This window comes from Globicephala melas, chromosome 11 (genome assembly GCF_963455315.2).
Source record: "Globicephala melas chromosome 11, mGloMel1.2, whole genome shotgun sequence".
Classification (NCBI taxonomy): domain Eukaryota; kingdom Metazoa; phylum Chordata; class Mammalia; order Artiodactyla; family Delphinidae; genus Globicephala; species Globicephala melas.
This window is the reverse complement of record NC_083324.2, coordinates 74,403,293-74,430,144: the sequence shown is the minus strand read 5'-3', so window position 1 is coordinate 74,430,144 and position 26,852 is coordinate 74,403,293. Positions and strand designations below refer to the sequence as shown.

At 44.3% G+C, this 26,852-nt stretch overlaps 1 protein-coding gene across 6 annotated transcripts in view; it reads left to right on the top strand.

Moving 5' to 3' along the window:
- Positions 1–26,852, top strand: part of ADGRF5 (adhesion G protein-coupled receptor F5) — a 109,282-nt gene that overhangs the window by 69,205 nt on the left and 13,225 nt on the right. For 3 of the 6 annotated variants that reach the window (XM_030870526.3, XM_030870525.3, XM_060308132.2), the window contains 12 exons: positions 2,327–2,497; positions 4,830–5,006; positions 5,138–5,247; positions 7,139–7,197; positions 8,055–8,197; positions 11,969–12,190; positions 13,167–13,370; positions 18,202–18,372; positions 20,204–20,323; positions 20,476–20,685; positions 24,361–24,573; positions 26,549–26,701. In XM_030870526.3, coding sequence (XP_030726386.1) covers positions 2,327–2,497; positions 4,830–5,006; positions 5,138–5,247; positions 7,139–7,197; positions 8,055–8,197; positions 11,969–12,190; positions 13,167–13,370; positions 18,202–18,372; positions 20,204–20,323; positions 20,476–20,685; positions 24,361–24,573; positions 26,549–26,701 — 1,953 coding nt within the window. The remainder of the gene's footprint in view (positions 1–2,326; positions 2,498–4,829; positions 5,007–5,137; positions 5,248–7,138; positions 7,198–8,054; positions 8,198–11,968; positions 12,191–13,166; positions 13,371–18,201; positions 18,373–20,203; positions 20,324–20,475; positions 20,686–24,360; positions 24,574–26,548; positions 26,702–26,852) is intronic. The other 3 variants (XM_060308134.2, XM_060308136.2, XM_060308135.2) reach the window with 3 other exon arrangements.

The following is a 26,852-nucleotide window of genomic DNA, read 5'->3' as shown; positions in this document are numbered from 1 at the left end:
TAAACATTGCTGCATTACTTTTCAGGAAAAAGAATGTGCTCTAAAACAGAGCTTGTAAATACCATGCAGCCGCCCTTCTTGCAGATGTTCCCAGCAGGCCACATACTATGTCTAGGGTTAGGATCACTCAGATTAAGATTAGCAGTCCTTCCAGGAAGCTTGTCTGCATCACAGAACCGTTTGCAAATCAGAAAGAAAACAGGAAATTTCAAGCAATGCCATAATATCGTGACAAACTGAGATTCCGCACTGGGTTTTAAAAGTCACCGTGTTCTACTTGTAAATACATTTTTATAAGGAGGAAACATACCGCAAGATGCATTCCAAATTTTAAGAAAATGTGCACAGATATTTTTTACAGTTTGAGTTAATTACAGCAAGTTGAAGGATGCCAAAATGAAATAATTCTCAACAAGGTTGATAAGTAAAACCAAACTCCTAGACAAACATAGTTTACAGCTGTAAGTGGACAAATATTACCATTTTCTACAATAAACATTTATCAGTTGGAGTTTCCCATAGCAAACGTACTCCATTTTAGTGTTTCTCATAAATAATCCTTGGAATATTTAAAACAAATCTTGTGATATTATGGGGGAAATTCTTTGTCATTTTAGAAAACAGACATAGAACTTTAATGTTATGGTTTTATATATATACATATATGTATATATATGTATCGTACTTCCAGATTTTACTTATATTTTAAAGTAAAAGGCTTGCAGGTATTCACTAATCTTTTCCTTATTTAACTGACAGGATAAAATAAGCCACAACTTGTCTTCTCAGGGCATCAGTATTAAAAATTCTCCTATTTTTTGAAGGTTCGTCATTAGCTACTAACCAAGCCCATGGCTTCTGCTCCAGTTATATATTTCAACCAGGAATGAGCCAAAGATTCTGGCCATGACAGAAAGGTGAATCTGTGATTCAACTCAGAAATCACAGGTTTATCAAGAATTGATTGGACATGAATTTATTATGTGCTGGGCTGCATGCCAGATGGAGTGGGTACGGCCATGAGAAGTAAAAGAAGCCGTTTCTGCCCTTGAGAACTTACAACCAACAGCCCAGACATGATGTAATAGTGGTAATTATGCAGGAACATTCCAATAGATCTATTGTCTGGCTTGCCTGGATTGGGAAACAGACTCATCTAGAATGCCAGCCAGGCAACCCGTCTTGAGACAATTTGGAAGAACAATGAATTGCTGAAGATCTCTTTTACTTTAATTTCCAATTTGCCAATTTTGCTTTTGTTGAGTACCTAGCATGTGCTGAACACCAGAGATACGGAGTAAGAACAAAGAGCCCAAGCTTTGCACACAGGCTAAGAACAAAGGGAATTAACTACATGACTCTTCCCAGAGGTCTTCAGGCCGTGAGTGCGTCCTTCAGCTCTCAAAATACATGCATGACCACTGACTGGTGTCAGAAACATACTGACTCATGCTGGTGAGTCAGGACCGTGGCTTTTATTGTCTAGATGGTTGCCAGGCCTCCCTGCCGGGTCTCCCTTTTTCTATTCGTGTCCCATTCGAGTCCGTTTTCCACACAGTCACCCTTGGCCTTGGACACCAAGGGGGGTGTGGGAATGGAGAGGATGGACAAGTCCTCAGCTTGGCCTGTGAAGCTCTCAAATGGCCAGAGACCACAGCGCTGATACGAGCTAGATCTGTTTCCTTTCTCCTCTAATATAGCAGAGTCGTAGAGAGGAAGAATCATGGAGGGAGGGCTTGGTGGTGATCAGTAAACAAACTTCTTTTTCTCTAAAAAAGTTCATTAGAAATTCTTAAAGGGTGATGTGTCCAGCATCCACATGTCCCCGTCATTAGTTTTTTTTTTTTTAATTTTAATTTTTATATTTATTTATTTATTTAACTGCACCACACGGCATGCGGGATCTTAGTTCCCCGACCAGGCATCGAACCCATGCCCCCCACAGTGGAAGCGTGGAGCCCTAACCACTGGACCCCAGGGGATTCCCAAGAAACTTCTGCTTTTTATTTTATATTGGAGTCTAGTTGATTTACAGTGCTGCGTTAGTTTCAGGTGTACAGCAAAGTGATTCAGTTATACACGTACATATATCTCTATTCTTTTTCAGATTCATTTCCCCTATAGGTTATCACAGAACACTGAGCAGAGTTCCCTGTGCTATGCAGTAGGTCCTTGTTGGTTATCTATCTTATATATAGTAGCGTGCGTCTGTTCATCCCAACCACCTAATTAAAACGTCATTGGCTTTAAGCGCTGAAAGGTCCATCACGTTCTCTCTCTGCCCACCACAGTGAGTTCTCACAGCCTTCATGTGCTTTCGTTCCAGTTGCCGTGAGCAGTCCTGCAGCCCAAGAGTTCACTGTCAATGTTGAGGTCAGTTTTGAAGATGCCTCCTTCCTGGAGCCTAGCAAAGCTTACTTGAAAAGCCTCAGTTTTCCAGTTCAAGGGGATGACACTGACCCAGCTACCAGCATTTTGAGCATCGAGGTGACAACAGGTGAGTAAAAGACCCATTGCTTGAAATAGGAGGATTGGGCCAATCAGGAGAAATGTTGCTTTGAGCCCCTTCCTGTTAGAGGGGGATGTGGGGTGTGGAGGGGGGTAGCCTGGGGAGAGTTGACCTCAGAGAGGAGGTAATGGGATGGCTGGGTAAGGAAGATTAGACTTACTGACCATGATACTCATATCTAAGCACCCCAAATTTTCTCCGTTCCCCTCTTCCTGTGCCTCCCCCACCCACTCTTCCAACAGCTTATCTTATGATCCTTTCAAGAAAGGCATGTTTTTAATCAAATTTTTTAAACTGGAGTATAGTTGATTTACAATGTTAGTTTCCGCTGTACAGCAAAGTGAGTCAGTTCTACATACACATATATCCACTCTTTTTTTAGATTCTGTTTCCATATCGGTCATTACAAAGCATTGAATAGAGTTTCCTGTGCTATTCAGTAGGTTCTTATTAGTTATCGGAAAGGCATTTTTAATCATAGTACACAAAACCGAGGATTTTTATGGCCAATGTGTGTCAAGCCCTAAGTGCGGTAGGTCCAGGGGTGGTCGCTTCCGCCATCCTCTTAAGGCACATTTGTATCTTACATGGAGTCAAAAGTTCTGCTAATATCACCTCCACATCCATCTCAAAAATAAGTAAATGAGGGCTTCCCTGGTGGCGCAGTGGTTGAGAGTCCGCCTGCCGATGCAGGGGACGCGGGTTCGTGCCCGGGTCCGGGAAGATCCCACATGCCGCGGAGCGGCTGGGCCCATGAGCCATGGCTGCTGAGCGTGTGCGTCCGGAGCCTGTGCTCCGCAACGGGAGGGGCCACAGCAGTGAGAGGCCCCCGTACAGCAAAAAAAAAAGTAAATGAAAAACAACAACAACAAAAATAAAACAACCAAAAAAATGCTTTTCACGTCAGCGGGAGAGAGATTTTGACAAAGGGGATCTTGTTGGCTCCCTTCGAATTATCCCCGGCCAATGTTCACCACACTCACTAGCAGCCTTGACTTCCTCCATTCCTTCTGCTTCTCCTTCAGCCCCTCCTGCTGCTGGAGCACAGGACGGAAGCGGTGTCCAAGGATCCCAGGGGACTTGGTTGTCCCTCCTATTTCAGGAACAGTTATTTGACGGCTTTCCTTTGGGTGGTCACTCTGTGGGCCTTTGCCTAGATGCCCACCCGCAGAACAAACAGCTCACAGTGACGTGGCTTTAGTTCAGTTTTAGACATAAATTCCAAGCCCTCTGTTTTCAGAGCATTTTTCAGTGTCAGTTTTTAATGGGATTGGAGTCTGTTTGGGCTGTTCACATTTGACTTGAAATGTAAAAGGCACAAGTTTAGAATTTTTCCTTATACTCTACATTTGTTATCTATTGCTGCATAATGAGTTACCCCCAAACTTAGCATCTTAAAACAACAAACTCGGAATTCCCTGGCGATCCAGTGATTAGGACCCTGCGCTTTCACTGCCGAGGCCCCGGATTTGATCCCAGGTTGGGAAACAAAGATCCCACAAGCCGCACAGCATGGCCGAAAAAAAAAAAACCAAAACAAAACAAACAAAAAGCTACAAATGTTTATTACGTCACACAGTTTCTGAGGGCCAAAAATCCAGGAAGAGCTTAGCTGGATAGCACTGGCCCTGGGGTCTCTCATGAGGTGGTAGTCAAGCCGTCAGCCGGAGTTGCAATCATCTGAAGGCTCAGCTGAGCCTGGAAAACCCACTTTCAGGCTCACGCATGCGGTTGTTGGCAGCCCTCAGCTCCTCACTAGCTATTGGCTAGAGACCTCACTTCCTAATCATGTGGGCCTCTCCATGACGTGTCCTCATGCAATGCAGCTGGCTTCCCCCAGAGCAAGTGATCAGAGAGAGAGAGAGCGAGAGAGTAGAACCAAGAGGGAAGCCACAGTGTCTTTTATAACCTAACCTCAGAAGCGATGCACCACCACGTCTTTCTATATTCCCTCGGTCACACAGACCAGCCCTAGTACAACATGAGAGGGAGTTATAAAAGGGTGTGAGTACCCAGAGGCGGGGATGGGTCGTGCCATCTTGGAGGCTGGCTGCCATACCCTCTAGTCCGGGAATCTGTTGAGCACTTTATCATTGTAGGCAGCCCCTGGGATGGTCAGAGCTGTCATCTTTTAGATGGCCGTGCCTAACAGCAAGGTGACATGTACGGGAATCATGAGAATCTCATGCAGAACTACTGAACTTCCCAGAAGGGCAATATGAAGTGGAGTTAGCGCTTCCTACAAGTATAAGTACTTGACGTCTATAAGCACAGAAGCGGTAACTACCTTTTCTCTCCTCATTGTTCTGGTTGGTGGCAGTCTGCAGACCTACTGGAAATGAAATCTGGTGCTCCTGTGAGAAAGGCTATAAGTGGCCTCAGGAAACGTGCCTCCACAATCTCACTTGTCAAGGGCATGATGGCTCCCCTTCAGGGCATCATTGCAGTCTCCTTAAGGGACTGCCTCCCAAGGGACCTTTTTGCCAGCTCCAGGGAGGTAAGTAACTGCTCACTGAATGTTTGTTTGTTGAGTGGCTATTTGATATCATCTCAACCAGATGCTTCTCTGTCCTGTGTGTGCTCAGATGCTGACATGGGATTTTAAAAATATTGCCCTGTGTTCTTCAGCAGATATTACCCTGCGAATGTCGGTCAGACTCAATGTGGGCTTTCAAGAAGAACTCAAGAACTCTTCCTCTGCCCTCTATAGGTCCTACAAGACTGACTTGGAAACAGCGGTGAGTTTTGGTCCCAGGAGGCTCTGAACCAACAAACTCTGAGCTGAACTGAATCTGTTGCATTTATAGTGGGTCGTTTGCTTGAATCTGTCAGAATTTATGAATGTGAATGTTGAAATTATTTCTATACCTCTGGGACGATGAATTAAGAAGCGCTCAAATCAGACAGTGTTCAGGGGATGACGGGACATCATCTTGACCTATAGGTGGAACTTCCTCCCAGGATAGAATTGATTCACATAAAATTTGGCAGCATCAACTCACAGAAACCTACTAAAAGGTCCAAGAACCTGGTCTAGAAGCACCAGATGGTGCATTTCTATTCATCTTCGCACATCACATGGGTGAAACCCCTAACATCTTTTGTGCAGACCAGCCCAAGTCTGGCACAGAGGATTCCACACCACTCTACACTGCAGGTCCCAAGGCATTCACACGTAAGGCAGATTTAAATTTACTCACGTAGATAGGTTCATTTGTGTCATATTGTAGATTCCACATAACAGAAACAGACTCATAGACATAGAGAACAAACTTGTGGTTGCCCAGGGGGAGTGGGGGAAGGGGCAGGATGGATTGGGAGTTTGGGATGAGCAGATGCAAACTATTATATATAGGATGGATAAACAACAAGGTCCTACTGTACAGCACAGGGAACTATATTCAATATCCTGTGATAAACCATAATGGAAAAGAATATGAAAAAGACTGTATACATATGTAAATTTACTCATGCAAAAAAAGAGGATATTCTCTCATTGTAAACTGTGGGCCAGACACTATTCTAAGTGCTTTACATTGGATTAATTCATCTAAACCTAAATGCTTTGCTGAGTCAGTTCATTTGGAATAGAGCTTCTCAACTGGTGTGGTACAAATTGCCACAGGTGGGCTGAGGTAATGACTCCCCTTAACCCTCTGGGCAGCCAACCCTCTGCCTCAAGCCAGGAGCGGCCTCCTGTTTACCCAGTCAAATATTACCATTGTTCATGGGCGCCATGATGAAACTCGGATACAGATGAGCTGTAGGATATCTGATTTGCATATCCGACATGTAATAGTTCTGCACAGCATGAGAATCCTCCTCACGCACACACGTGACACACTAAATTATACACTTTTGAGGAAAAAAGGAGAGTTACATATTAACCTTTGGATCCCACCCATCCAGCTACTTAACACAGCACTTTGCACACGGCATCCGCTCTGTAAATATGACTTGATTCAAATTGAATTTCCTGTGGGGTTGGAATTCAGAGAAAACAAAATAAAGTAAAAACATCAGTAAAAACCACATTGGCTCAACCAGAGCTGTGATATGTTAAGTGAGGGATCCGGTCCGGCAGTGTGGCAGCTGCAAGAAGGCACCTCGAAGATTTCCAACTACAGGAAATGCAATTGATTGAGGGCCCGGCTGCTGCCGCATGGCAGAGCTGGCTGCCTGCTGCTAGTGAATGAGCAGGGCGGGTCTGTCTAGCACACGTGGGACTCCTTTGAAGGCTGTACTGAACCTTCCCAGGCTCAGTCTAGGATGATTTCATCCAGCCTCTCCTGCACAGTTTCACTCGGGTCTGATGGCTCTCCCTGTCTTCCCCACTGCCTTCCCATTATTTTCCCCTAGGCATTTCCCTAAGTAAATTTTTGGCACATTACTCTTGCACATTTACTTTTTGCACACTTACTCTGGTGTTTGCTTCCTGGAGAACCCAGAATGACCTAGGTAGAGAGGAATCACTTCTTCAAAGATCGCCGGTGCTAGCGCTAACAAAATATACGGGAGAGCATTTTACCCAGGGTGATAAGAAATAGACACTCTTCACTCTGTTTCAAATTGTTGACCCGTCTCTCAGTGGACCTTGATCCGTGACACTTGTCTTGCTTTATTTTCCAGTTCTGGAAGGGTTACAGTGTTTTACCAGGCTTCAAATTGGTGACAGTGACAGAGTTCAGGTAAGAATGCTATAACTGGGTCATTTTTATCCAATGGCAGATACCAAAACGTTAGTGAAAAAGCAAAAGCCCGTTAGAAGGGCACCATCTGGGATGCCCAGTGGGGGCAGTTTGGTAAAGGTGAAGACAGTGTCAGATTTCCAGGGCTTAAAGTGAAAGGAAATACTGAGAATAGTAGCTCACTCCTAAGAGATGTACCTACTTAGAAGGAAGGTGAGAAAAAGACTTGTGTTTGTTCTATGCACGCAAAAATTTTGCAAACAAGATGTGGGATACATTTGCCATCTAGGGAAGTCAGAAATACAAAAATGAAATAAAGTCATGCATGCAATGATGCCTTTATTAAAAAAAGTTAGCTAGCTAGCCATGGCCACAGAGTTGCACACTGTCATGTGAATGCACCCCTGTGGAGTTAGGCACCGGGCAGCCCTAAGTGTGTTTGCACAGTGTTTCAAAAAGTTAGTTGCTAATTAAAAAATGAAGAATGTTTACAGAAACGTTGAGGATTTTGGCTTCACTGGATATTCAGCATAGCTGGTAACCTGGGCCAGCAGACTGTGTGACAACAGTCTCTACCTTGTGGCTTATATCCTTTGACCCATTTGTAGGATTCAATTCCCTCTGCCCCATCTGGCTCTTCCAGTCATTGATGTTACCCATCTGCAGACACTTGAGTGTTCGAGCCCTGCCTCAGGCTTTCAGCTAGAGCTTAGAAACAGGTTGGATTTCAGTGGACCCTTGAAGATAAAGTCCCCAGGCTCTTCCTGCCATTTTGTTTTCTTATGCAAATAAACCATAAGGATCTAGACTCTTCCAGATCACTTACTGCTTTACTGAACTGAGTGGTCTCCATCCAGGCCTGGAAGTGTGGTTGTGGTGTATGAAGTCACTACAACAGCAGCGTCACCTGAATTAATGCGCAAAGCAAACGAGCAAGTAACACAGAACCTCAGTCAGACCTACAAGATGGACAGCAGTTCCTTCCAGGTTACTTACAGCAGTAAGTAGAACATCGCTACATTTCTCCAATGTGTAGATTCTACTTAGATATGGTAACGGCATTTATCATGATGCTTAAATCTGGGAAATCACATTACAGTGCCCTCCGTGGAGAGAGACTCTCCAGTTCCTGGCATAGAGTTTTGGTACCTTCTCCCCATCTTAGGCCTGTTCAGAGCCTCCTTACACTGCTAATATCACTGCGACTGGGGAAGTGGTGGTGGTGGGGGGGTTCCCAGGAGGGAGAGATTTTACAAGGGGGCCACAGAGCCATCTGGGTTTATGGATTTTTTTTAAATTAACAGACCCAAAACATCCAAAAAAGTAGAACTAACGTGGTGGTGGTGGAAGTGGGGGATATTCATGAAATGCATTGATATTGACTAGGGGGACCGTTGTTACTTTAGAGCAGTAGTTCTCAAAGTGTGACCCCCAGACCAGCAGCATCAGCAGCATCTTGGTACTTGTTAGAAAAGCAAATTCTTGGGGCCACCCCAGACCAACCTGGGCCAATCTGTTTCGGCAAGCCCTCCAGGTGATTCTGATGCATGGAAAGTTTGAGAAACACTGCTTTGGATCAGATGTAGCAGTGGTAAGAGTCCTGGTATTGTAGATGTCCTCCCTCATTTTACAAATGGGGTATAGAGTTGAGCTCTGTTGTGTAATTAGGTGGGTGGATCGATTGTTACTTGGGGGATAGAAAGGGGAGCCAACTGAGCAGAGATTTGGTGGACCGGTACTGGCCGGTAGGTGTTCTGTCTAACTCAGGTCCGTGGTTCCAGAGTGAAGGTGACTCCTCTTTGGAACAACACAGTTCACCATGGGGAGGGCACTGAAGGGATTGTCTGAGGCACAGCTGGAAGGAAAAGTGCCCCTTCTCAGGAGTCAGACCATCCGTACAACAGGTCCATACTCTTTCTCTCTACATTCGCTGCTAATATTTTTAAACATTGGATCATTTTTAAAAATAAAATATTGAAAGGGATATACACAACGGTAAGAAAGTGCTACAACATAAGAAAGAGAAAAAGAGCAAGATAAAAATTCAGAATGAATAAGGCAGCAACCACATAGATGAAAACTGAAAAATTCAACGCAGGGACATAAGTGGCCTCCAGGTGCGGACTCACATGGAAGTAATCCCAGCATCGCCAACCCCTTCCTCACCCCTAATGCCATCCCACCAACCGGCAGATGCTTTGGCCTGAAAAAACTTTTTTCTTTATGGTTCTGAGGGCACAGGAGAATAGCAAGCTCTAGCATACATGAGCTTCAATTACGATGACTCTTTCCCCCAAATTTCCATTGTGCTGAATATAGTCAGACATTTACAGGAATAAGTATCCTGCAGTTTTCCTGACCGGTGGCTGACAGTCAGTCCAAAACCACAGAAGTGCTCTAGTGTCTGTGGCTTATTCTTCCAAAGAGCCATGAAGTTGTTGCGAATGACACTCAATGCCCCTTTTTGCAAGAAAATCTACATTCATCTCTGTCCTTGATACGCACAGCCTTAGACCAATGACCATGAACTATGTCACCTGCAACTCCACCCCCCGGGAGCTTAAATACCAGCCTGCTCTCCATAGGGTTAGTGGGGTTTATCCAAAATACAAGGATCCAAAAAAGTCAAGTAGCTGAGTAGGTTTTTTTTTTTTTTTTTTTGGCCGCGCAGCATGTGGGATCTTAGTTCCCCGACCAGGTATCGAACCCACGCCCCCTGCATTGGAAACGCAGAGTATTAACCACTGCACCGCCAGGGAAGTCCCTGGGTGGGTTTTTCTTAAATTATAATTTTATCTGGCGGCAAGAGTGAGGGGTGCAGGGGAGAGGAAGAGAAAAAGAAAGAAAAATGCTGAATGAATGAGGTGGTATCAGGAAATTATTTTTAAGTCCATCTTCATGAAACTATTTCAGGAAAGGCACATGGCAGTCTTCAGAATGGTCCCTTTTAGTTTGCCATATATTAATCCTCTAGTGATGTTTGACCAATCAGCAGGGTCCCTTAACCGGAACGCCCCTTTCTTTAATCACTCTCAATATATTTACGATCAATTTCACATAACCATGGAAATCCGGCAGTTTTCCGGATCATTGTAGTTAGCAGTGGTGCTAATGAAAAGCGGGCACGGTTATTGAACCTTTTCTATGTTAAACCCAGTGTTTTACACATTTTTCATCTTCATACATCCTGTGAGGTAGATACTATTATCGCCATTTTACAGGTGGGGAAGTGGAGGCTTCGATTTCAATCATTTGCTCAAGGCCACATAGTGAGTAACATAAGTTTCTGTGCCTTCCTGGTCAGTTCACTACATGAACTATTCACGGATGGCCTTGCTTCCTAATAGTTGAATGCAATTTTCTGAAATCTTATTTTATCCAGGAGCCTAAAAAACGGGATAAGAAATATTTAGATAACTTGATATTTTGACCAGAACATCACAGCACCCTAAATTAATTGTGTGGTATTTTAGTCCACGTTTACAGTACGGACAGGGTGTGGCGTGGGCATAAAGAACCATCCAAAAGAGGAGTTGCCAAACCTGCTTCCCCAGCTCCTCTGATTTTCTCAGCACATGGAGCTCATGAAGGACATAGCACAGCTTAGCGGGAAAAATCTGTATGTTGTGTAAACAAGGGACGGCCATAAAAACACACACAAAAACAGCAAATACCGTGTTTTCATTTCTGTCTGTGAAATGGCTTAATACCAGGGTTCCCCAGAATTTTATTGTGAAAACAATAAGAATAGTTACTATTCCTCCAAATCACCTCCCGTGGTAGTGCTCACTGCTCCTGTTTTCCAGACAAGGGAGCTGAGGCTCAGAGATGCTAAGCAAGTTCCCCAGGGCCACACAGCTATGCCTGGTACAGAACCAGGATTCAAATACAGACCTGTGTATCTCATAAGCTCCCACTCTTATGGGCCCATGGGTGTTAGGTCTTTAAAAACATTCTTATTTCCCAAGCATACTTTATTGTAAAAAATTAATTTATTTTCCCACTCTTAATTCATCAAAGACACAGGACAGGGCTTTCAGTCAGCATGAGGTATCAGTTATCAGTAAGAAGCAGTTGATATCTTTCAAATCAGTAGCAAAGAAACTTGATGTTTAGGTTAGCTGGGGTGGCTTTTTCATAAGCAAATGTGCAATTTTCTACCAGACTATTTAAAAATTTTTTTGCATTTTTATTTTATTTTATAAATTTTATTGAATATAGTTGATTTACAATGTTGTGTTAATTTCTGCTGTACAGCAAAGTGGTTCAGTTATACATATATATTACACATTCTTTTTCATATTCTTTTCCATTATGGTTTATCACAACTATATTGAATATAGTTCCCCGTGCTATACAGTAAGACCTTGATGTTTATCCATCCTGTATATAATAGTTTGCATTTGCTAATCCCAAACTCCCAGTCCATCCCTCCCCTCACCCCCTCCCCCTTGGCAACCACAAGTCTGTTCTCTATGTCTGTGACAGATTATTTGAAATATTGAAAATAGCTTTGGGATCCCCATTAGTACCATTGAGGACTGTTAAGTGTGCAAAGATCCCAAACTGGGAACCATGTCCCTAGTAGCTGGCAGACTGTCACTCTGGGGCCTCAGATCCCAGCTGCCCAGGGGTGGAGTGAGGAAGACGCGTTGCCTCATTCATCACCACGGAAACCTCTCGAGAACCCCAGTGGTGGTGGCATTCAGGGAGTAGCATTAATTCCATGTATTTGCTTTGGGACCCTAATATCTTTTGTTTGGGTTTCCAGATGAAACGAAGTTCTCCATCACCCCAGAAATCATCTTTGAAGGGGATACGGTAACTCTGATGTGTGAGAACGAAGTTTTGTCCTCCAATGTATCCTGGCAGCACGTGGAAACAGGCTTCGACATCCAGAACAGCAGCAGATTCTCCGTCTACACCTACGTGCTCAACAACATGACCTCCGTGTCTCGCCTCACCATTTACAACATCACGCAGGATGACGCGGGTGGGTTGCCATCCAGTAACCAGGGCGAGGAAAGGAATGAAGGGCTAAGAAAGAATCAAACCGTGGTGGTGTGTGTAGATAGCCTTTTCCTCTTCAAAACGAAGTCACCAGGCTCAGCTTTTCAAAACTGAAAATTAATCCCATGATGAATGAGCCAAGCAACTTTAGCCTTGGGAGACAAATATAATTTTCCACATTTACTGAAGATTATGAGTTGGAACCTAAGACAAAAAGTAAACTCCTTTTTTTAACATTTAAAAAAAATTTAGAAGAGCCTTGTTGAGGTAGAATTGACATATAATAAGCTGTACATATGTGAAGTGTATAATTTAATAAGTTTTGACATGTGTGTACACCCGTACAACTATGACCACAATCAAGGTAGTGAACATATGGGTGCCTGCTCTCCTCCCCCGCCCATTTTCTTGTCCTCTGTTTTAATCCCTCCCACTTGTCCCTCCCCAGCAACCACAGAAGCATACGTTTTGTACCTGACATTCTAGAATTTAATAGCCCCATCGTAACCCAGATGTCAACAGGAGCATCTCTTTTTCTCTGAATGAGAAACTGGGCTGCAGACACATGGGTTCTATCGTATGTTTGTTGACTCTGACCTGCCACAGTTAAATAGGATGCCAAAATTATCCATGATCTCCTAATTCTCCAAGGTTTTCCCATTTTCCCTTTCTACCTCTGAAGCATCCCCACACTTCTTTTCTTACTAGCGAGGACTCAGATTTCCGCTCTTTCCTGAGAACAGCTCTCTACTCTTTTACCTTATGGCATCAGAAATACCTGCCTTGACCTTCTGCACTTCCTGAATGTTCCTTTAGGGTTGTTTAGACCAAGTCTCAGATGCTTTTAAAAGTGATGTTTCACGAAGTACCGTCATGACACATGAGATGAGGCTATCATTCTTCTAAGGAAATAGACATGTGTAATAGTAATAATAAATGCCTTTGTGTGTTCAATACAGGTGAATATATTTGCAAACTGACATTAGATATTTTTGAATATGGGTCCAGAAAAAAAATAGATGTTACATCCATCCAGATTTGGGCAAATGAAGACATGAAGGTGATGTGTGACAACAGTCCTGTGTCTTTGAACTGCTGCAGTGAGATGACGGTGAATTGGAGTCAAGTTGAATGGAAGCAACAGGGGTCTGTAAGCATTCCAGGTGAGACTGTTAGAAGCCCTTCTGCAAACAGGTTTTTGCCTCTTGGCCAAGTAAAAATGGGAGATGCGGTCGGTGAAAGAGCAAATGTCAGGTGGCTGGGGTTTTTTCCAGACTGAAAAAGTATGAGGTTTGATGCCAGCTCCAGCTTAGCCATTCTAAAACAAAATTCCCAAAATATACACACACAAGTTGCATGCTTGGGTTGTAGACAAGATTCTGGCAGAGAAGACCCAAGAGGGAGTGACAGGATGATGCAGGTGCATGGTGTCTTGCCTACAGACAAGACAAGCTTGTCCCCACCGCCCTCTCCTTTCCCTCTTCAGCAGAGGGCCAAGGATGAGGTCATTGGCTTTGCTTTGGGGTCTGACTCTGAGAGTCTTATTCCTGTGTCTCTCCTCTTGGTGTCTGTCCTTCCCACTTCTCTGCCTTTGTCACCATGTCTCTTTCTGTATTATCTGACTCCATGCCTCTGGTTTTATATCTTTCTCTGTCAACCTGTGTGTCTCTCAGCCAATGTCAATTTCCAATCCTGTCTGCAGATCTGAGATATCACTGGAAATTCCCCACCTTCCAGTTTATACTGGTGAATGACAAGAAGAAGAAATTAAAATAGCATTGGTGATTCTGTTTTGTATACTAGTTTATGATCAACCGATTTTTAAAAAATATGTTATCACTTTTAATCCCACTTAAACTTGACCACAAGTTTGAAGCTGGCATTTTTTTTGCCTCCCATTTTCAAATAAGGAAATCGAGGTTCAAATGAAATGACTTATCCAAGATTGTCATAATTAGGAAAAGAAAAGAATTGGGACTCACCTCGTTTCACAGCCTTCGCCTTGGTCAAACTATATCACATGTGCCTGGTGAGCCAGCACTAGAGTGAGTTGATGCGGCAGAATTTGTATTGAAACAGAAGACTGTTTTCTGCCTAGAAACCTCACATAACAAGATCCAATCTTTCCCTTAAGAAATGACAGTATTATTTGCTCACCTTTTTTTTTTTTGTTTGTTTGTTTGTTTTTTGCGGTACGCGGGCCTCTCACTGTCGTGGCCTCTCCCATTGCGGAGCACAGGCTCCGGACGCGCAGGCTCAGCGGCCATGGCTCATGGGCCCAGTCGCTCTGCAGCATGTGGGATCTTCCCGGACCGGGGCACGAACCCGCGTCCCCTGCATCGGCAGGCGGACTCCCAACCACTGCGCCACCAGGGAAGCCCTTGCTCACCTTTTTTAGTAAAAAATTCTTAAAGGAAAATGTGGCTTTACCCATGAAATACATCAGTGTGGTGGAGCTTTTATTTTATAAAGCCGTTGCTATCAGACATTATTAAATCATAAATAAAATAAGGATCAATCTGGATGTAACGTTTTCTGAGCACATCTAGTTTGAAAAGCACATTTGTTTTCTACCTTAAAGTGCTCCAGAGAATGGCAAAAGCATCTGGTAACTGCTGAACATGTTGACATATGGTCCATTTAGTCACTTCCCTAATTTTTAAGGAAGAGGAGGTGTAGACATCCTGGAGGAACTGCCAGATGGGAGAAGGACCTTGCACAGTTCCCGGAGTACTGACTTAGACGCTTTCAACTGTGAGAGGTGAAAAGCCTCGCCATCTGGCAAGAGAACCAGGAAGTCTGCTGTGCAGATGCTCAGGAACCTCGCTGTGGCCACCGCTGCTGCAGACATTCGTAACGCCCAGGGTGGGCTGAACCGACTGGCGGAACAGTGGATTTCCTGCCACAGGGCTGGCCGCCGGGGGCCGGCAGGGTTGTTTCTCTGATGAATTTAGCCCCTGCTTTCAACACCCTGCCCTCCTTCCGTCTCCCTTGCCGTCCCCTCTCTGCGGCAGTCTTTCTCCAGATTCCACCAGTTCTTCTATCACCCGTTTTTCCAGCTCAGCAGAAAGCAGTCTAGCTAGATAATTCACCCCAAAGCATCTAGAAGTGCATGTATTACAGCTTCTCAGAAACGGTTGCACTGGATTTTCAAAGCACTTCCGGCAGAGGATAAGACAGAAAGGAAGTAATCTGCGTGACAATTTCTAGCTTTAAGAAGGCGGTCTTTTTCGAATAGGGAGGGCTTTCTGAGGCTATTTCAAATCATGGGGCATGGGTTGATGATATAAACGGTCATGGTAACTGCAGTAATAGTGTTAATAGTACTAGTAGTAATAACAGAGGTACTAATAGTCATTAGTGCAGCTTCTGGTTCGCCTGTACTTAGCGCTGGCTTTGCCTGTACGGGAAGGTACTGACCACTTGGGAAATTTAAAGGCAACAGCGTTTGTATTCTCACCATAGCTCGAACTCAACTTCTTCTTTGCCCTGCCTACCACTGACATTTTTTTTTTTTTTTTGCGGTACGCGGGCCTCTCACTGTTGTGGCCTCTCCCGTCGCGGAGCACAGGCTCCGGATGCGCAGGCTCAGCAGCCATGGCTCACGGGCCCAGCCGCTCCGCGGCATGTGGGATCTTCCCGGACCGGGGCACCAACCCGTGTCCCCTGCATCGGCAGGCGGACTCCCAACCACTGCGCCACCAGGGAAGCCCTAATTGTGTGTTATTATTTATGCTTCTGTGCCATCTGAAATGTTATGTTTGTAGCCCAGTAGGACATAAGTAAGAGATAAGTGAGACTGTTTTTTTCTTTATTGAGCAGAAATCGGCCTTGTGGCCTTCAAGTCACATTATAAAGGGCCGCTAGAGACAGGCCTGCCTCGGGGGCTGAGGCGAGACCTAGAGAAGCAGCTAGAAGTGGCAAACAGCCCCGTCAGAGGCGGCCTCTCCCAGCCTGGCTGCCCCTCAGGGTGTCCACAGTTGTCTTTTGAAAAAGACCAGCTGTCAAGGTTCCTCCTGAGAGCCACTCGTTCGCAGTCTCCGCGTTTGGGCTCCGGGCAATTTAATTTTCTTCAGTTTCGCAGGAGATGTTATTGTGAGAACCACGGGTTTCATCCCATCCCTCGTCTTCCACATGAGGAGACTGAGGCTTTCCGTGAGCTGCCCACCATCTCCCCGAGAGCACCAAGGGTCCCCTCCTCACCCACTGCTCTCTCTCCTACCCCCTGTGCCTCCCTCTGTGTTCCTAATGTTGCTGTAGGCAAATCTGATTTTAAATAGTGATTTCTCTACTTGTAGGAATGCACACAAAATTGGGCTTAAAAAAGGAAAAAAAAGAACTTGAACCCAGGCTTCTACTGTAGAAAAATTAGCCTTACAACCCATGCTTTCCAGTAAGACAGAATCTGGTCCTGAAGAGCTGTCATTCCAGCTCTGCCCTGTTCCTGCTGCAGAGCAAGTTGGGTCATCTTGGCTCTGAGAACTTAATCTTTTTTTTTTTGGCTGCGCCGCACAGCTTGCGGGATCTTAGTTCCCTGACCAGGGATTGAACCTGGGCAGTGGCACTGAGAGCACTGAGTCCTAACCACTAGATCGCCAGGGAAGTCCCAGACCTTCATCTTTTAAATAGTGACAATGGTACCCACTTTGCAAGACTTTTGAGAGGAGGGAAAAAAAGAAGATAAACGTCAACATTTAAAACAGTTGCATACTTTGCACCTGCCGCAATAACTGCTTTCTGGTAAGGATGAAAGCTTTGCAAACCATGCCTTTATGTATCCTCAGTGTCGTGGGCAATTTTCACTGGATATTATTTAACCTTGAGCCGCTGCTAGGTTAACTGCCTACCAGCTCTACTCCAGAAAACAGAGCGCGAACTTATAGGCTGCATTCAGTAACTTCCATTGTTCTGCAGTCAAAGAAGAGGAACGATAAAGGATGGAGTGAGGTCCTGGAGGAATTAGAGAAAGTAGGTTTTCCAAAAATGAGTAGAGGGGTGAGCCTTGGAGAGGAAAGGGACATTTGTACCTATGAACTAGCAGGTAACTTACTCAAGGTGGGGAATCAGTTTGGTATTCTGAACAACCATTTTGGGGACTGGGGAGAAAAGCTGGTGACTTATCAAAATATTTTATATATCATTGATCATCCAGCCAAGGCTGGATGGAGTTCATCAGAAGGGTTTTTTTTTTCTTTAATTTTTGGAAGATTGCCAGTGTTTGAAGAATGCCTGGCAGAAGTACATTGCAGAAGGCAGGGCTGGAGGAGAGAGAGTGAAAGAACCGAACCAAAAAAAATGGCCAAGAGGCTGTTACAGAGCCACAGGCAGGATGGCTTGGAGGGCACAGCGTCGGGAATGGAAAGGAAGATAGCGAAGAACAGCTATTCTGAAGGGTACATTGCTGTTACCCTGAGAAAGCATGACGTTGAAGCTTCCACTAAAACATATATACTAATAAGAAGGAACAAGTTATGAAAACAGTTCTCAAATGAGATGAATATCAGAGTCCGTGTCCTGTTTCTTCCTCCTTTCAACAATAATAATAGTCAAAATAATCTGACATTTTCTTCCTTCCAGTTGAAGTTATATCCAAACACATGGCTTCCTTTTTTATTTTTCACACTCCAATTACCATCACGAAGGGTCTTTGTTAGGGGTCGGCCCCAGCCAGGCACTGTTGTAAATGTTTACACAGTTACACTACAATCCCAGGTCACAGCTGTTATTTATTCTCATTTTACATCTGGAGAAACTGAGGCACAGAGTGGTTTAGTGACTTTCCCAGTAACACCCTACTGGTAAGTAGTAACGTTGGAATCTGCAGCCGGGCCACCTGGATGCGGAGGTGGCAGGGCTAACATTACACCCTCCCGCCTCTCCATTCAAAGAGAAGAAATTGAAATAAGAATTCCTTTTCGCTGATTTGGCTTCTTTGCTTCCGAATCAGACAGTCAGCCAGCTGTGACAGTAAAAGAACCTCTTATGTGGTTGCAGGAAGCCCTGAAACAGACGCAGACCCTCGCTGCAGCAGATACACCCTCACGGCCAATGGCACTCAGTGTCCGAGCAGATTGTCTGGAACGACAGTGATCTACACGTGTGAGTTCATCAGCGCCCACGGAGCCAGAGGCAGTAAAGACATAAAAGTGACATTCAACTCTGTGGGTAAGGACTCTTTCACTAGAATTTTTTGCCTTGCACTTCAAACTAAGGGCTGCCAATCAACTGGGAATATCCATGAGCAGTAAAGCAGAGCCTTCCATGGTAGTGAGAGTGTGACTGGGGTCAACCACAGAATGGGATTTCCATCTCTGCCATTTACATTCTTACGAAGTCTTTAAAAGCAGGAAGGGTAGGGGTAAGAAACAGCAGTTGCAGGGAAGGAACAGCCTGCGTTGTACTAGAAAGACAGAAAGTGGATGGGAAGTAGGGTTTCACCCTCAGATTAGTCACTGAATGAGGATAACACCGCCAGTTTCCCACTTTTTCCTCCCATAATCCCATTCTGCCTCCCTTGAATTCCAATAGCCTGGCTCACTCCCCACCATCCTCCACCCCCTCTTTCTCTCCCATTTCGTCTTTTCCAGAGAGAATGCTGCAGGAAGATTTAAGAGTCTGGTATTTTGTGATTTTTTTACAGTTGTTACAAATGGGTTTTAAAAAATATTTTAAGTAATTCTAGGCCTCTTAAAAGTATCATTTCTTCTGCTCATATCATAAAGCATTATAACTTCATCCCTATCTGCTAAAGTGGGGCAGACAAGCGTGTTTTTCTACCCACCCATCATACAAATACAAACTATTATATTTAGATAAATCCTCAGTTCCCCTTTCTGAACAATTTGGAGAAAGGACTGAGATAAACATACTTGTTACTCTTGTTTCCATTTTCTACTATCCTGACTTAGCACTTTTACAAAGATCAAGATTAGATTTATCTGAAACATTATTACTATAGAAAAGTTCAGCGTCTTTTGAGGTATTTGCGGTTTTCTAGAATGAGAACAGTTATACTCTGCAAGTTTTAACTCAGAGAGTTGTGTTGATTCTGTGGGCTTTTGGCTATCTCAGGGATATGCTTAGTCTTCGCTGAAAACCACCGGTCTGGTAGTTGGATTCTCATCTGGAATGAAGAGAACCAGATTGAGGCTTCCATGCGCCTTTTCCTTTCCACCCGCAGAAACAACTCAGCCTTAGAAAACCATCTCAAGATCCTTATAGCCAGGGAGGGCAACATGAAGGGCATATGAATCCCTTCTCTGTGACTTTGGGGCTGCATCTGAGCATTTGAATCCCAGCTTCTGGAGGGTACTATGGAAAGCCCTGATTTCTTTTGTTTATGGCTAAGAATAAGATTTCACACTGATTGGAAAAACTGGCCAGCATCTGTGGGCTCAAGGTATGACATTGTCCACGTAGAGAAGACAGAGGGAATGGCATTTTGAAATGACAGCTATGCTCAAAGAGGAGTAGAAAGAGAACCAGAGGCAAACCAGTAGAATGTTCATAGAAGCTTTTATTTATAAGGGTCTTGTTAACAGTTTCAGTGACTAGTTCCTCATGAACTTACAAGAAAATTCTCAGAAATAGGAGTAAATAGGGACATAAATTAGGGTGCCTATACTTCCCAGCCCAGGTATAATTATTTGGGCAGTAAACACTGTGATCCCTGTACGTAACATGTAATTCCAAAAACCACTCGTCTGCTTGGAAAGCACTGGCTGGGTACTGGACCCAGTGCTAATGCTGGGGATGTGAAGACGCAGATGAGAGGGTCCTACTCTTAAGGGGCTCACATTTTTATGGAGAAGAGATACAGAAGAAAGAAATGAAAATACAGTATGGTATTTTTTGAAGTATTTTAAAAGAGTAGGGAATGGTGTGGTTATAAGAACTGAGCCATTGAGTCCCCCTTTAGGCGCCTGGAAAAGGTTGGAGGGGAGTTTGGGTTAAGTCGACACCGTAGTTTACAACCTTTTGCCCTGCTGATCATTAGGAGATAATTCCAGCCACAAAGGGGAAGTGCGCGAGTTCCCAAGGCATGTGATGGAAATGGGTACAGTTCAGAGCACCACCGAGAACAGCCTAGAAACAAGTAAACCTCCGGAGCAGCAAGGTACCAATCCCACATTGACCCTAGTAGAGTCAGGACAGCCCATGCTTTCTGTCTCTATGTGAAATTTCACTCAGGTGTTGATGTCACCAGAAAGACTAAACATTTTACTTGTTATTGGTTTTCTTTTGTCTGTTTTGTTTGCATTCTTTTAGCCAACGTAAAAATAACCCCGGACCCAATTTCTGTTTCTGAGGGACAAAGCTTTTCTATAAAGTGCATCAGTGATATGAGTAACTATGATGAGGTGTACTGGAACACTTCTGCTGGAATTAAAATATACAAAAGGTTTTATACCACGAGGCGGTATCCTAATGGAGCAGAGTCGGTGCTGACAGTCAAGACCTCGACCAGGGAGTGGAACGGTGAGTGAAAGCCCAGATACACTGGACCCTGATACCTGGACCCCTGGAAACATACTGTAATCATTACCATCCCTGGAGAGCCTGCCCTGGACCGTGCCTGTGCCAGCCACTCTATATGACATATGTGCTCACACTAAGTGCAACAGCCTTCTGGGGGAAGATGTCACTATTCCCATTTCACAGATGTGCAAAGTGAGCCTAGGTTTCCGCAATTTAAGCTGTAGAGCCAGGATTAGAACTAGTCTCTTTGATTCTAGAGTCTGTGCTTTGCCATTAAGTTAAGAGGATTTTTTTTTCATTGAAGCATGGTTAATTTACAATGTGTTAGTTTCAGGTGTACAGCAAAGTGATTCAGTTTTATACACACACACACACACACACACACATACACTTTTTTAGATTCTTTTCCATTATACGTTATTACAAGATATTGAGTATAGTACCCATGCTATACAGTAGGTCCTTGCTGTTCATCTATTTTATATACAATAAGTCCCCTACACATGACCGAGTTCCGTTCCGAGAGCGCGTTCGTAAGTCCAAGTTGTTCATAAGTCCAACAAAGTTAAGCGTAGGTACCCAACTAACACAATCAGTTATATAGTACGGTACTGTAATAGGTTTATAATACTTTTCATACATAAAAAACACAAAAATAAAGAAAACATTTTTAATCTTACAGTACAGTACCTTGAAAAGTACAGTAGTACAGTACAACAGCTGGCATACAGGGGCAAGTTCGCATCTTTGAAAGTTCACAGCTTAAATGTTCGTATGTAGGGGACTTACTGTATTAGTGATTTGTATATGTTAATTCCAAACTCTTAGGAGGATTGTTTTTTTAAAGTATTTTTACCAGACTCTTGTGTTTCACCCAACTGAGCTATAAAAATTCTGCCTAAAGATTTTATATGCCTAGTTCCAAAGAGGGAAAAAACACGTTTTTGTTTTCTACTTATCCCTAGACATTGTTTAGGTTGGGAGGAAATGCAAATTTTTGAAAGAAAAGGGCATTTGATAGAATTGCTTCAATAATAGCTGACATTTCTTGAGCTGTTGCTATGTGATAGGTATTGTTTTACGTATTTAAGTGTATGAATTAATTTCAAACAATAAACCTAGAGGAGAGTGCTATTATTTATTTATTTTTTTGTAAACAGTCATTTATTTGGATTCATAGTTTTACAAAGGGAATTCTTTCCCACCTTGTAGTAGCAGAATGATATAGTCCCATTTAGATTGTTATATAGGTCAGCCTTTTTTAGGGAGATGTTTAAACATATAGTATATAACTTTAAAATGCCGTAAAGTTACCACAAAAATAAAATAACAAAACTACCTAATCATTCTACCTCTCTCTCCATCCTCCCTGCCCCTGTACACCTGGGTCTGGGAGATTTGCCTTATCACTCAAAAAAGTGTCAAGAGTAATGGTCACAGCTTAGGTCGCATGGGTAAGATTACAGCCAGAGATGAAAAGACCACACATCCATAAGAAGCAGTATCCCCGTCAGGCATCTGAAAGGGCAGAGAGGTGGCTCTGTGCAGGCTGAGTAGCAGGCTCTTCAGTGGGGAGATGAGCACCTGCCCTGCCTCCTCCGTGTTCACCATAGACTCATGCAGGGAATATAGCAGCCACCTGCTCCTCAGGGAGGGGCACGATGCCAATCACACTGTCTCAACAAGCGGCACCACCTGCTTTATTTACACAGAGGAAATGCTCAATTGTAACAGCATCATCCCATGCCTCCCTCCCACCCAAGATCATTCCCTGAATGCCCTTCTAAAACAGAGGTCTTACATTCCCCCACTCCAATATACTCACCTCCTGAAGATACTTTGTTATGTGTCATTTCAAGATACTTCTAGAACCAAACCCTCACAAAGACATTCAGACTTGGTGCCTGATAACTTGATTACCTTCAGAGTCCTGGGTAAAGAGCAAATCAGGCTGCAGATTTAACTGAGTGGTCCTATCCTGGCTCTGAGCCCAAGGGCTGTTAAGAAGCTGTCCTAAGCCCTGATTCCGGGCATTGGTTACATCTCGGAAAGGAACTCTAGAGTTGTGGGCAGTGACCCACTGGCCCTGAGAATCCTCGGTGCAAAGCTGACTCCAGGAGTCCTTGTCATTCTTTTCGCTGTCCCAGGAAAACACAGGAATAGGACAAGGGCTTTGCTTCACTGCTTCTTTGTTTGCTGCACTCCAGGAATCGAGAGTGCTATCATTATCTCCATTTCACAGGTGAGGAAACTGAGGCCCAGTGAGGTTAAGGAAACTACTTGAGGTTATACATCTAGCAGACAGCAAAGTCAAAGGGAAACAGACTGTGTTGCTACAGAGGCCAACTCTTAACTCCTCTATTCTAAAGCTTTTCATTCATTATAAGCTTAATCAGTCCAGACCCTGTGAGTTCTTTACTTTTTCATATAAGGCCTAGGCAATATTGTAGAAATAACTACTTATTATCTGGCTGGACTTGGTAGATACAATCGGGAAATGGGAGTCTTTTTCTCCTGTGCTGAACTCACACAGGAGAGTTGCTCTGCCCAACTGCCCTTTCCTACTATCAGGCAATAACTTAGGAAGAGCTGTGGCTGTTCTGGTCACACTGAACTATTAAACAGTCCCAGACTGAGGTGCTAAAAATCATCTATTCTCATGTAAATCGACTACACGTTTATTTTATATTCAATGTAAATGTCCCCTCCCTCCCAATGGGAATCAAAAAGCATCTCCTCTCTGTTCTCGTTCTACGTGTTTTCCCTCTGGCTAGCAGCTACTCTGGCTCCTCCAGAGTCGGGGCAGAGAGAAGGAATGTCAGGAACATTGAAAGGTCCTGCTTAACTGTAGATGCTGTTATCATCTTCCACTGTCCCGACAACAGCTGATCCAATGGTGGTTCATCCTCTGATGGGCTCTGGTGTGAAGTCCCGTAGGAAAAGTTCCTTTCATGAAGCTCAACCCAAGCCCTGTCCACAGTCCTCTCTGCTTCACCGAGCACTGGGCGTGCAGGCAACTCCTGCTGCAGCCTTCTCTTTTCACTCCTGCAAAGTCGGCCCGCTCTCCTCTCTAGACTTTTCTAGATAAGAGTCAGACATCTAATCTCAGAGTCCACAGACCAAGCTCTCCCAAGAACTCACATTCAACCTCTCTCCCTCCCTCCCCACTCCCTCCCCACATTCCTTAGTGGTGCCCTGAGGTCCCAGACCAGAGGCACCTACTCCCTTAAAGATGGGGAAAGGGGGCCTCACAGGACCGCAGTGCTCTATTTCCCTCTCACTGGCAACTTTCTTCAAAGAACTCCCCAGCCCAGCACACCCCAAAATTCGCATTCCGCCCCCGCTGCAACCCTGACTAAAGAGCCTTGGAGTAGGTTTTGTGAACCAGATTTGAAACTCAGTTCCACCCCCAACAGGCTATATGACTCTGGATACGCCACTTGATTTTATTCGGAAGTAAGTGAATATTTAGGTGGCGATGAGCTAGTCCTTCAAATGCATAGCGAACCCAGGAGGGGAACCTGTGGAGCATTTTCTAGTCCAGGGCCCAGGAGCGGGTGCTGTGCCTGTGCCCCAGCTTGACAAGGAAAACCAAGCCTCTTCTCAACTTTCTCAGCAAATGTCTATTTGGAGCGATGACTTCGTTCCATCTCATCTTGGCTTCCTTCCACTCAGGAACCTATCACTGCATATTTCGATACAAGAATTCATACAGCGTCATGGCCAAAGATGTCACCGTCCACCCGCTGCCCCTACAGCCCAATATCATGGTTGATCCTTTGGAAGCTGCCATTCCATGCACAAGCTCCCGTCACATCAAGTGCTGCATTGAGGAGGACAGAGACTACAAGGTCATTTTCCAAGCTGGTTCCTCGTCCTTTCCGGCTGGTAAGATGCCCACTGTTGAATTGTAAGGACACATGATTCCATATATGTCGAGTCTAAAACTTTACTCTTAAAATAGGGGTAAAGAGACAGAGAGGGATTGCTTCAGGGACATAATGTAACAGAGGGAAGCCCATGAGGCTTTATTGCCTTCTATTTTGCTATGTGACCAGTGGCTCATTGGTTTGTGACAACATCTTGAGAGTCTGTGAGGGTGGAGCCCACTGTTTTTAGTGACAGCTGTTGAAGGTAGTGTTAAGTTACCGTCACAAGCCTTCTACGTGCTCAGTATAGTAGACTCGATATTCTGATCACCGCTCCCTCTATGCTATGAATCAGCACGCAATAAAAGTATGGCAGGGGCTTCCCTGGTGGTGCAGTGGTTGGGAGTCCGCCTGCCGATGCAGGGGACATGGGTTCGTGCCCCGGTCCAGGAAGATCCCACATGCCGCAGAGCGGCTGGGCCGGTGAGCCATGGCCGCTGAGCCTGTGCATCTGGAGCCTGTGCTCCGCAACGGGAGAGGCCACAACAGTGAGGCCCGCGTACAGCAAAAAAAAAAGTATGGCAAAAACCCTTTTAAATGCACAGTTGATCAGGCAAGAGAGTAAGAGAAATAACCAAGGGTCAAAAACATAGAAGAAAACAAAAATAGAGGTAATGCTTTAGCTAATGCTGGAGTTTCCCTGAGGGCATCTGCCAATATCAGAAACCTAAGAATCTTTTTTTTTTTTTAGTTTATTTATTTATTATTTTTGACTGTGTTGGGTCTTTGTTTCTGTGCGAGGGCTTTCTCTAGTTGCGGCGAGCGGGGGCCACTCTTCATCGCGTTGCGCGGGCCTCTCACTATCGCGGCCTCTCTTGTGGAGCACAGGCTCCAGACGCGCAGGCTCAGTAGTTGTGGCTCACGGGCCTAGCTGCTCTGCGGCATGTGGGATCTTCCCAGACCAGGGTTCGAACCCGTGTCCCCTGCATTGGCAGGCAGATTCTCAACCACTGTGCCACCAGGGAAGCCCAGAAACCCCAGAATCTTGAATTTGAATTTGAAGGCTCTGAAGTGTATGAAAGAAAAGGCCTTGCTCCCAATGCAGGAACTAAGGCAAACTACCCCATCAACAAAATGTCAGGACCCTCAGACAATGATATGCTCAGTAAAAGAAGAAGCTAGAAAAACAAACTTCATCTTCCAGAGGTAAGAGCCTCAGCGCTGGGTGGGCAACAATTTCCCCTGAGAAGTATAACTGTCCTGCCTTCATTCAGATTTGGGGCTTGAATTTGTACAACCTATGTGGTCCAATAACTCCAAGCTGAGGAGTAATTAACTTAAAGTAGTCCGTTGGTAGCACTCAGTGGTACCTGGCCAAAAAAGTTTAAATCCTCTCTGGTAGAATGTACCCTCCATCCAGATCCCTCAGGATTCCTGTAGATTAAGGTCAACCAAATATGAACTCACAACCACAAATGGTAATGCATGGACACCTTCACGAGGGATTTATAAGCTCATTCATACTTTCAAGAGCTGTTCTTTGGGACCTATGCTTAATACAAAACATAACAGTAGGCAATGAAAAGGAGACAAAAGAAGTGGGGCATATATGTCGATATCTAGAAGGGCATATGTCGTAAAAGAAAATACGTAGAGCATTAACTATACAAAATGAGCACTACAGATAGAAAGAACAATGGAAGTTCAGAAAAATGGGGATCCCATAAAGACCGGACAATTTAGAGAAGGCTTCATGGTAGAGGGGATATGAAATCAATCTGGGTACCGACCTATTTAAGCGTTTTCACATTCTGTGTTCAACACACGTGCATTCACTGCTACTTCTAGGCTAGAGGCATTTTGAAAACCACATTAAAGTGAATGTGGCACATTCTTGGGAAAAGTTTGGACAAGTTTATCCACATTGGATGATTTTAACAAAATTTGTGCTTTGAATACTAATGCTGTGACTTCATTCTTTCATTGTACCTTAGCAAAAGAAGTTAACGGAAAGCAAGTGTGCTACAAACACCATTTCGTGGCAAACTCAATTTCCTGTCCAGAAAATATGGATGTGTTTTGTCACATTACCAATACCGCTAATAATTCAGTGCGGAGCCCATCTATGAAGCTTAATCTGGTTCCTGGTGAGAACACCTTAAATTATTTTAAAATGTTATAGTCATGAGCAGGGATTCATGTATTCATTCACTCCCTCATTCATCCATCAATAAATACATGTTAATCACGTTCATGGAGCAAGCCTTGAGCTAAGCATGGGGCTTTGAAAAGAAATAA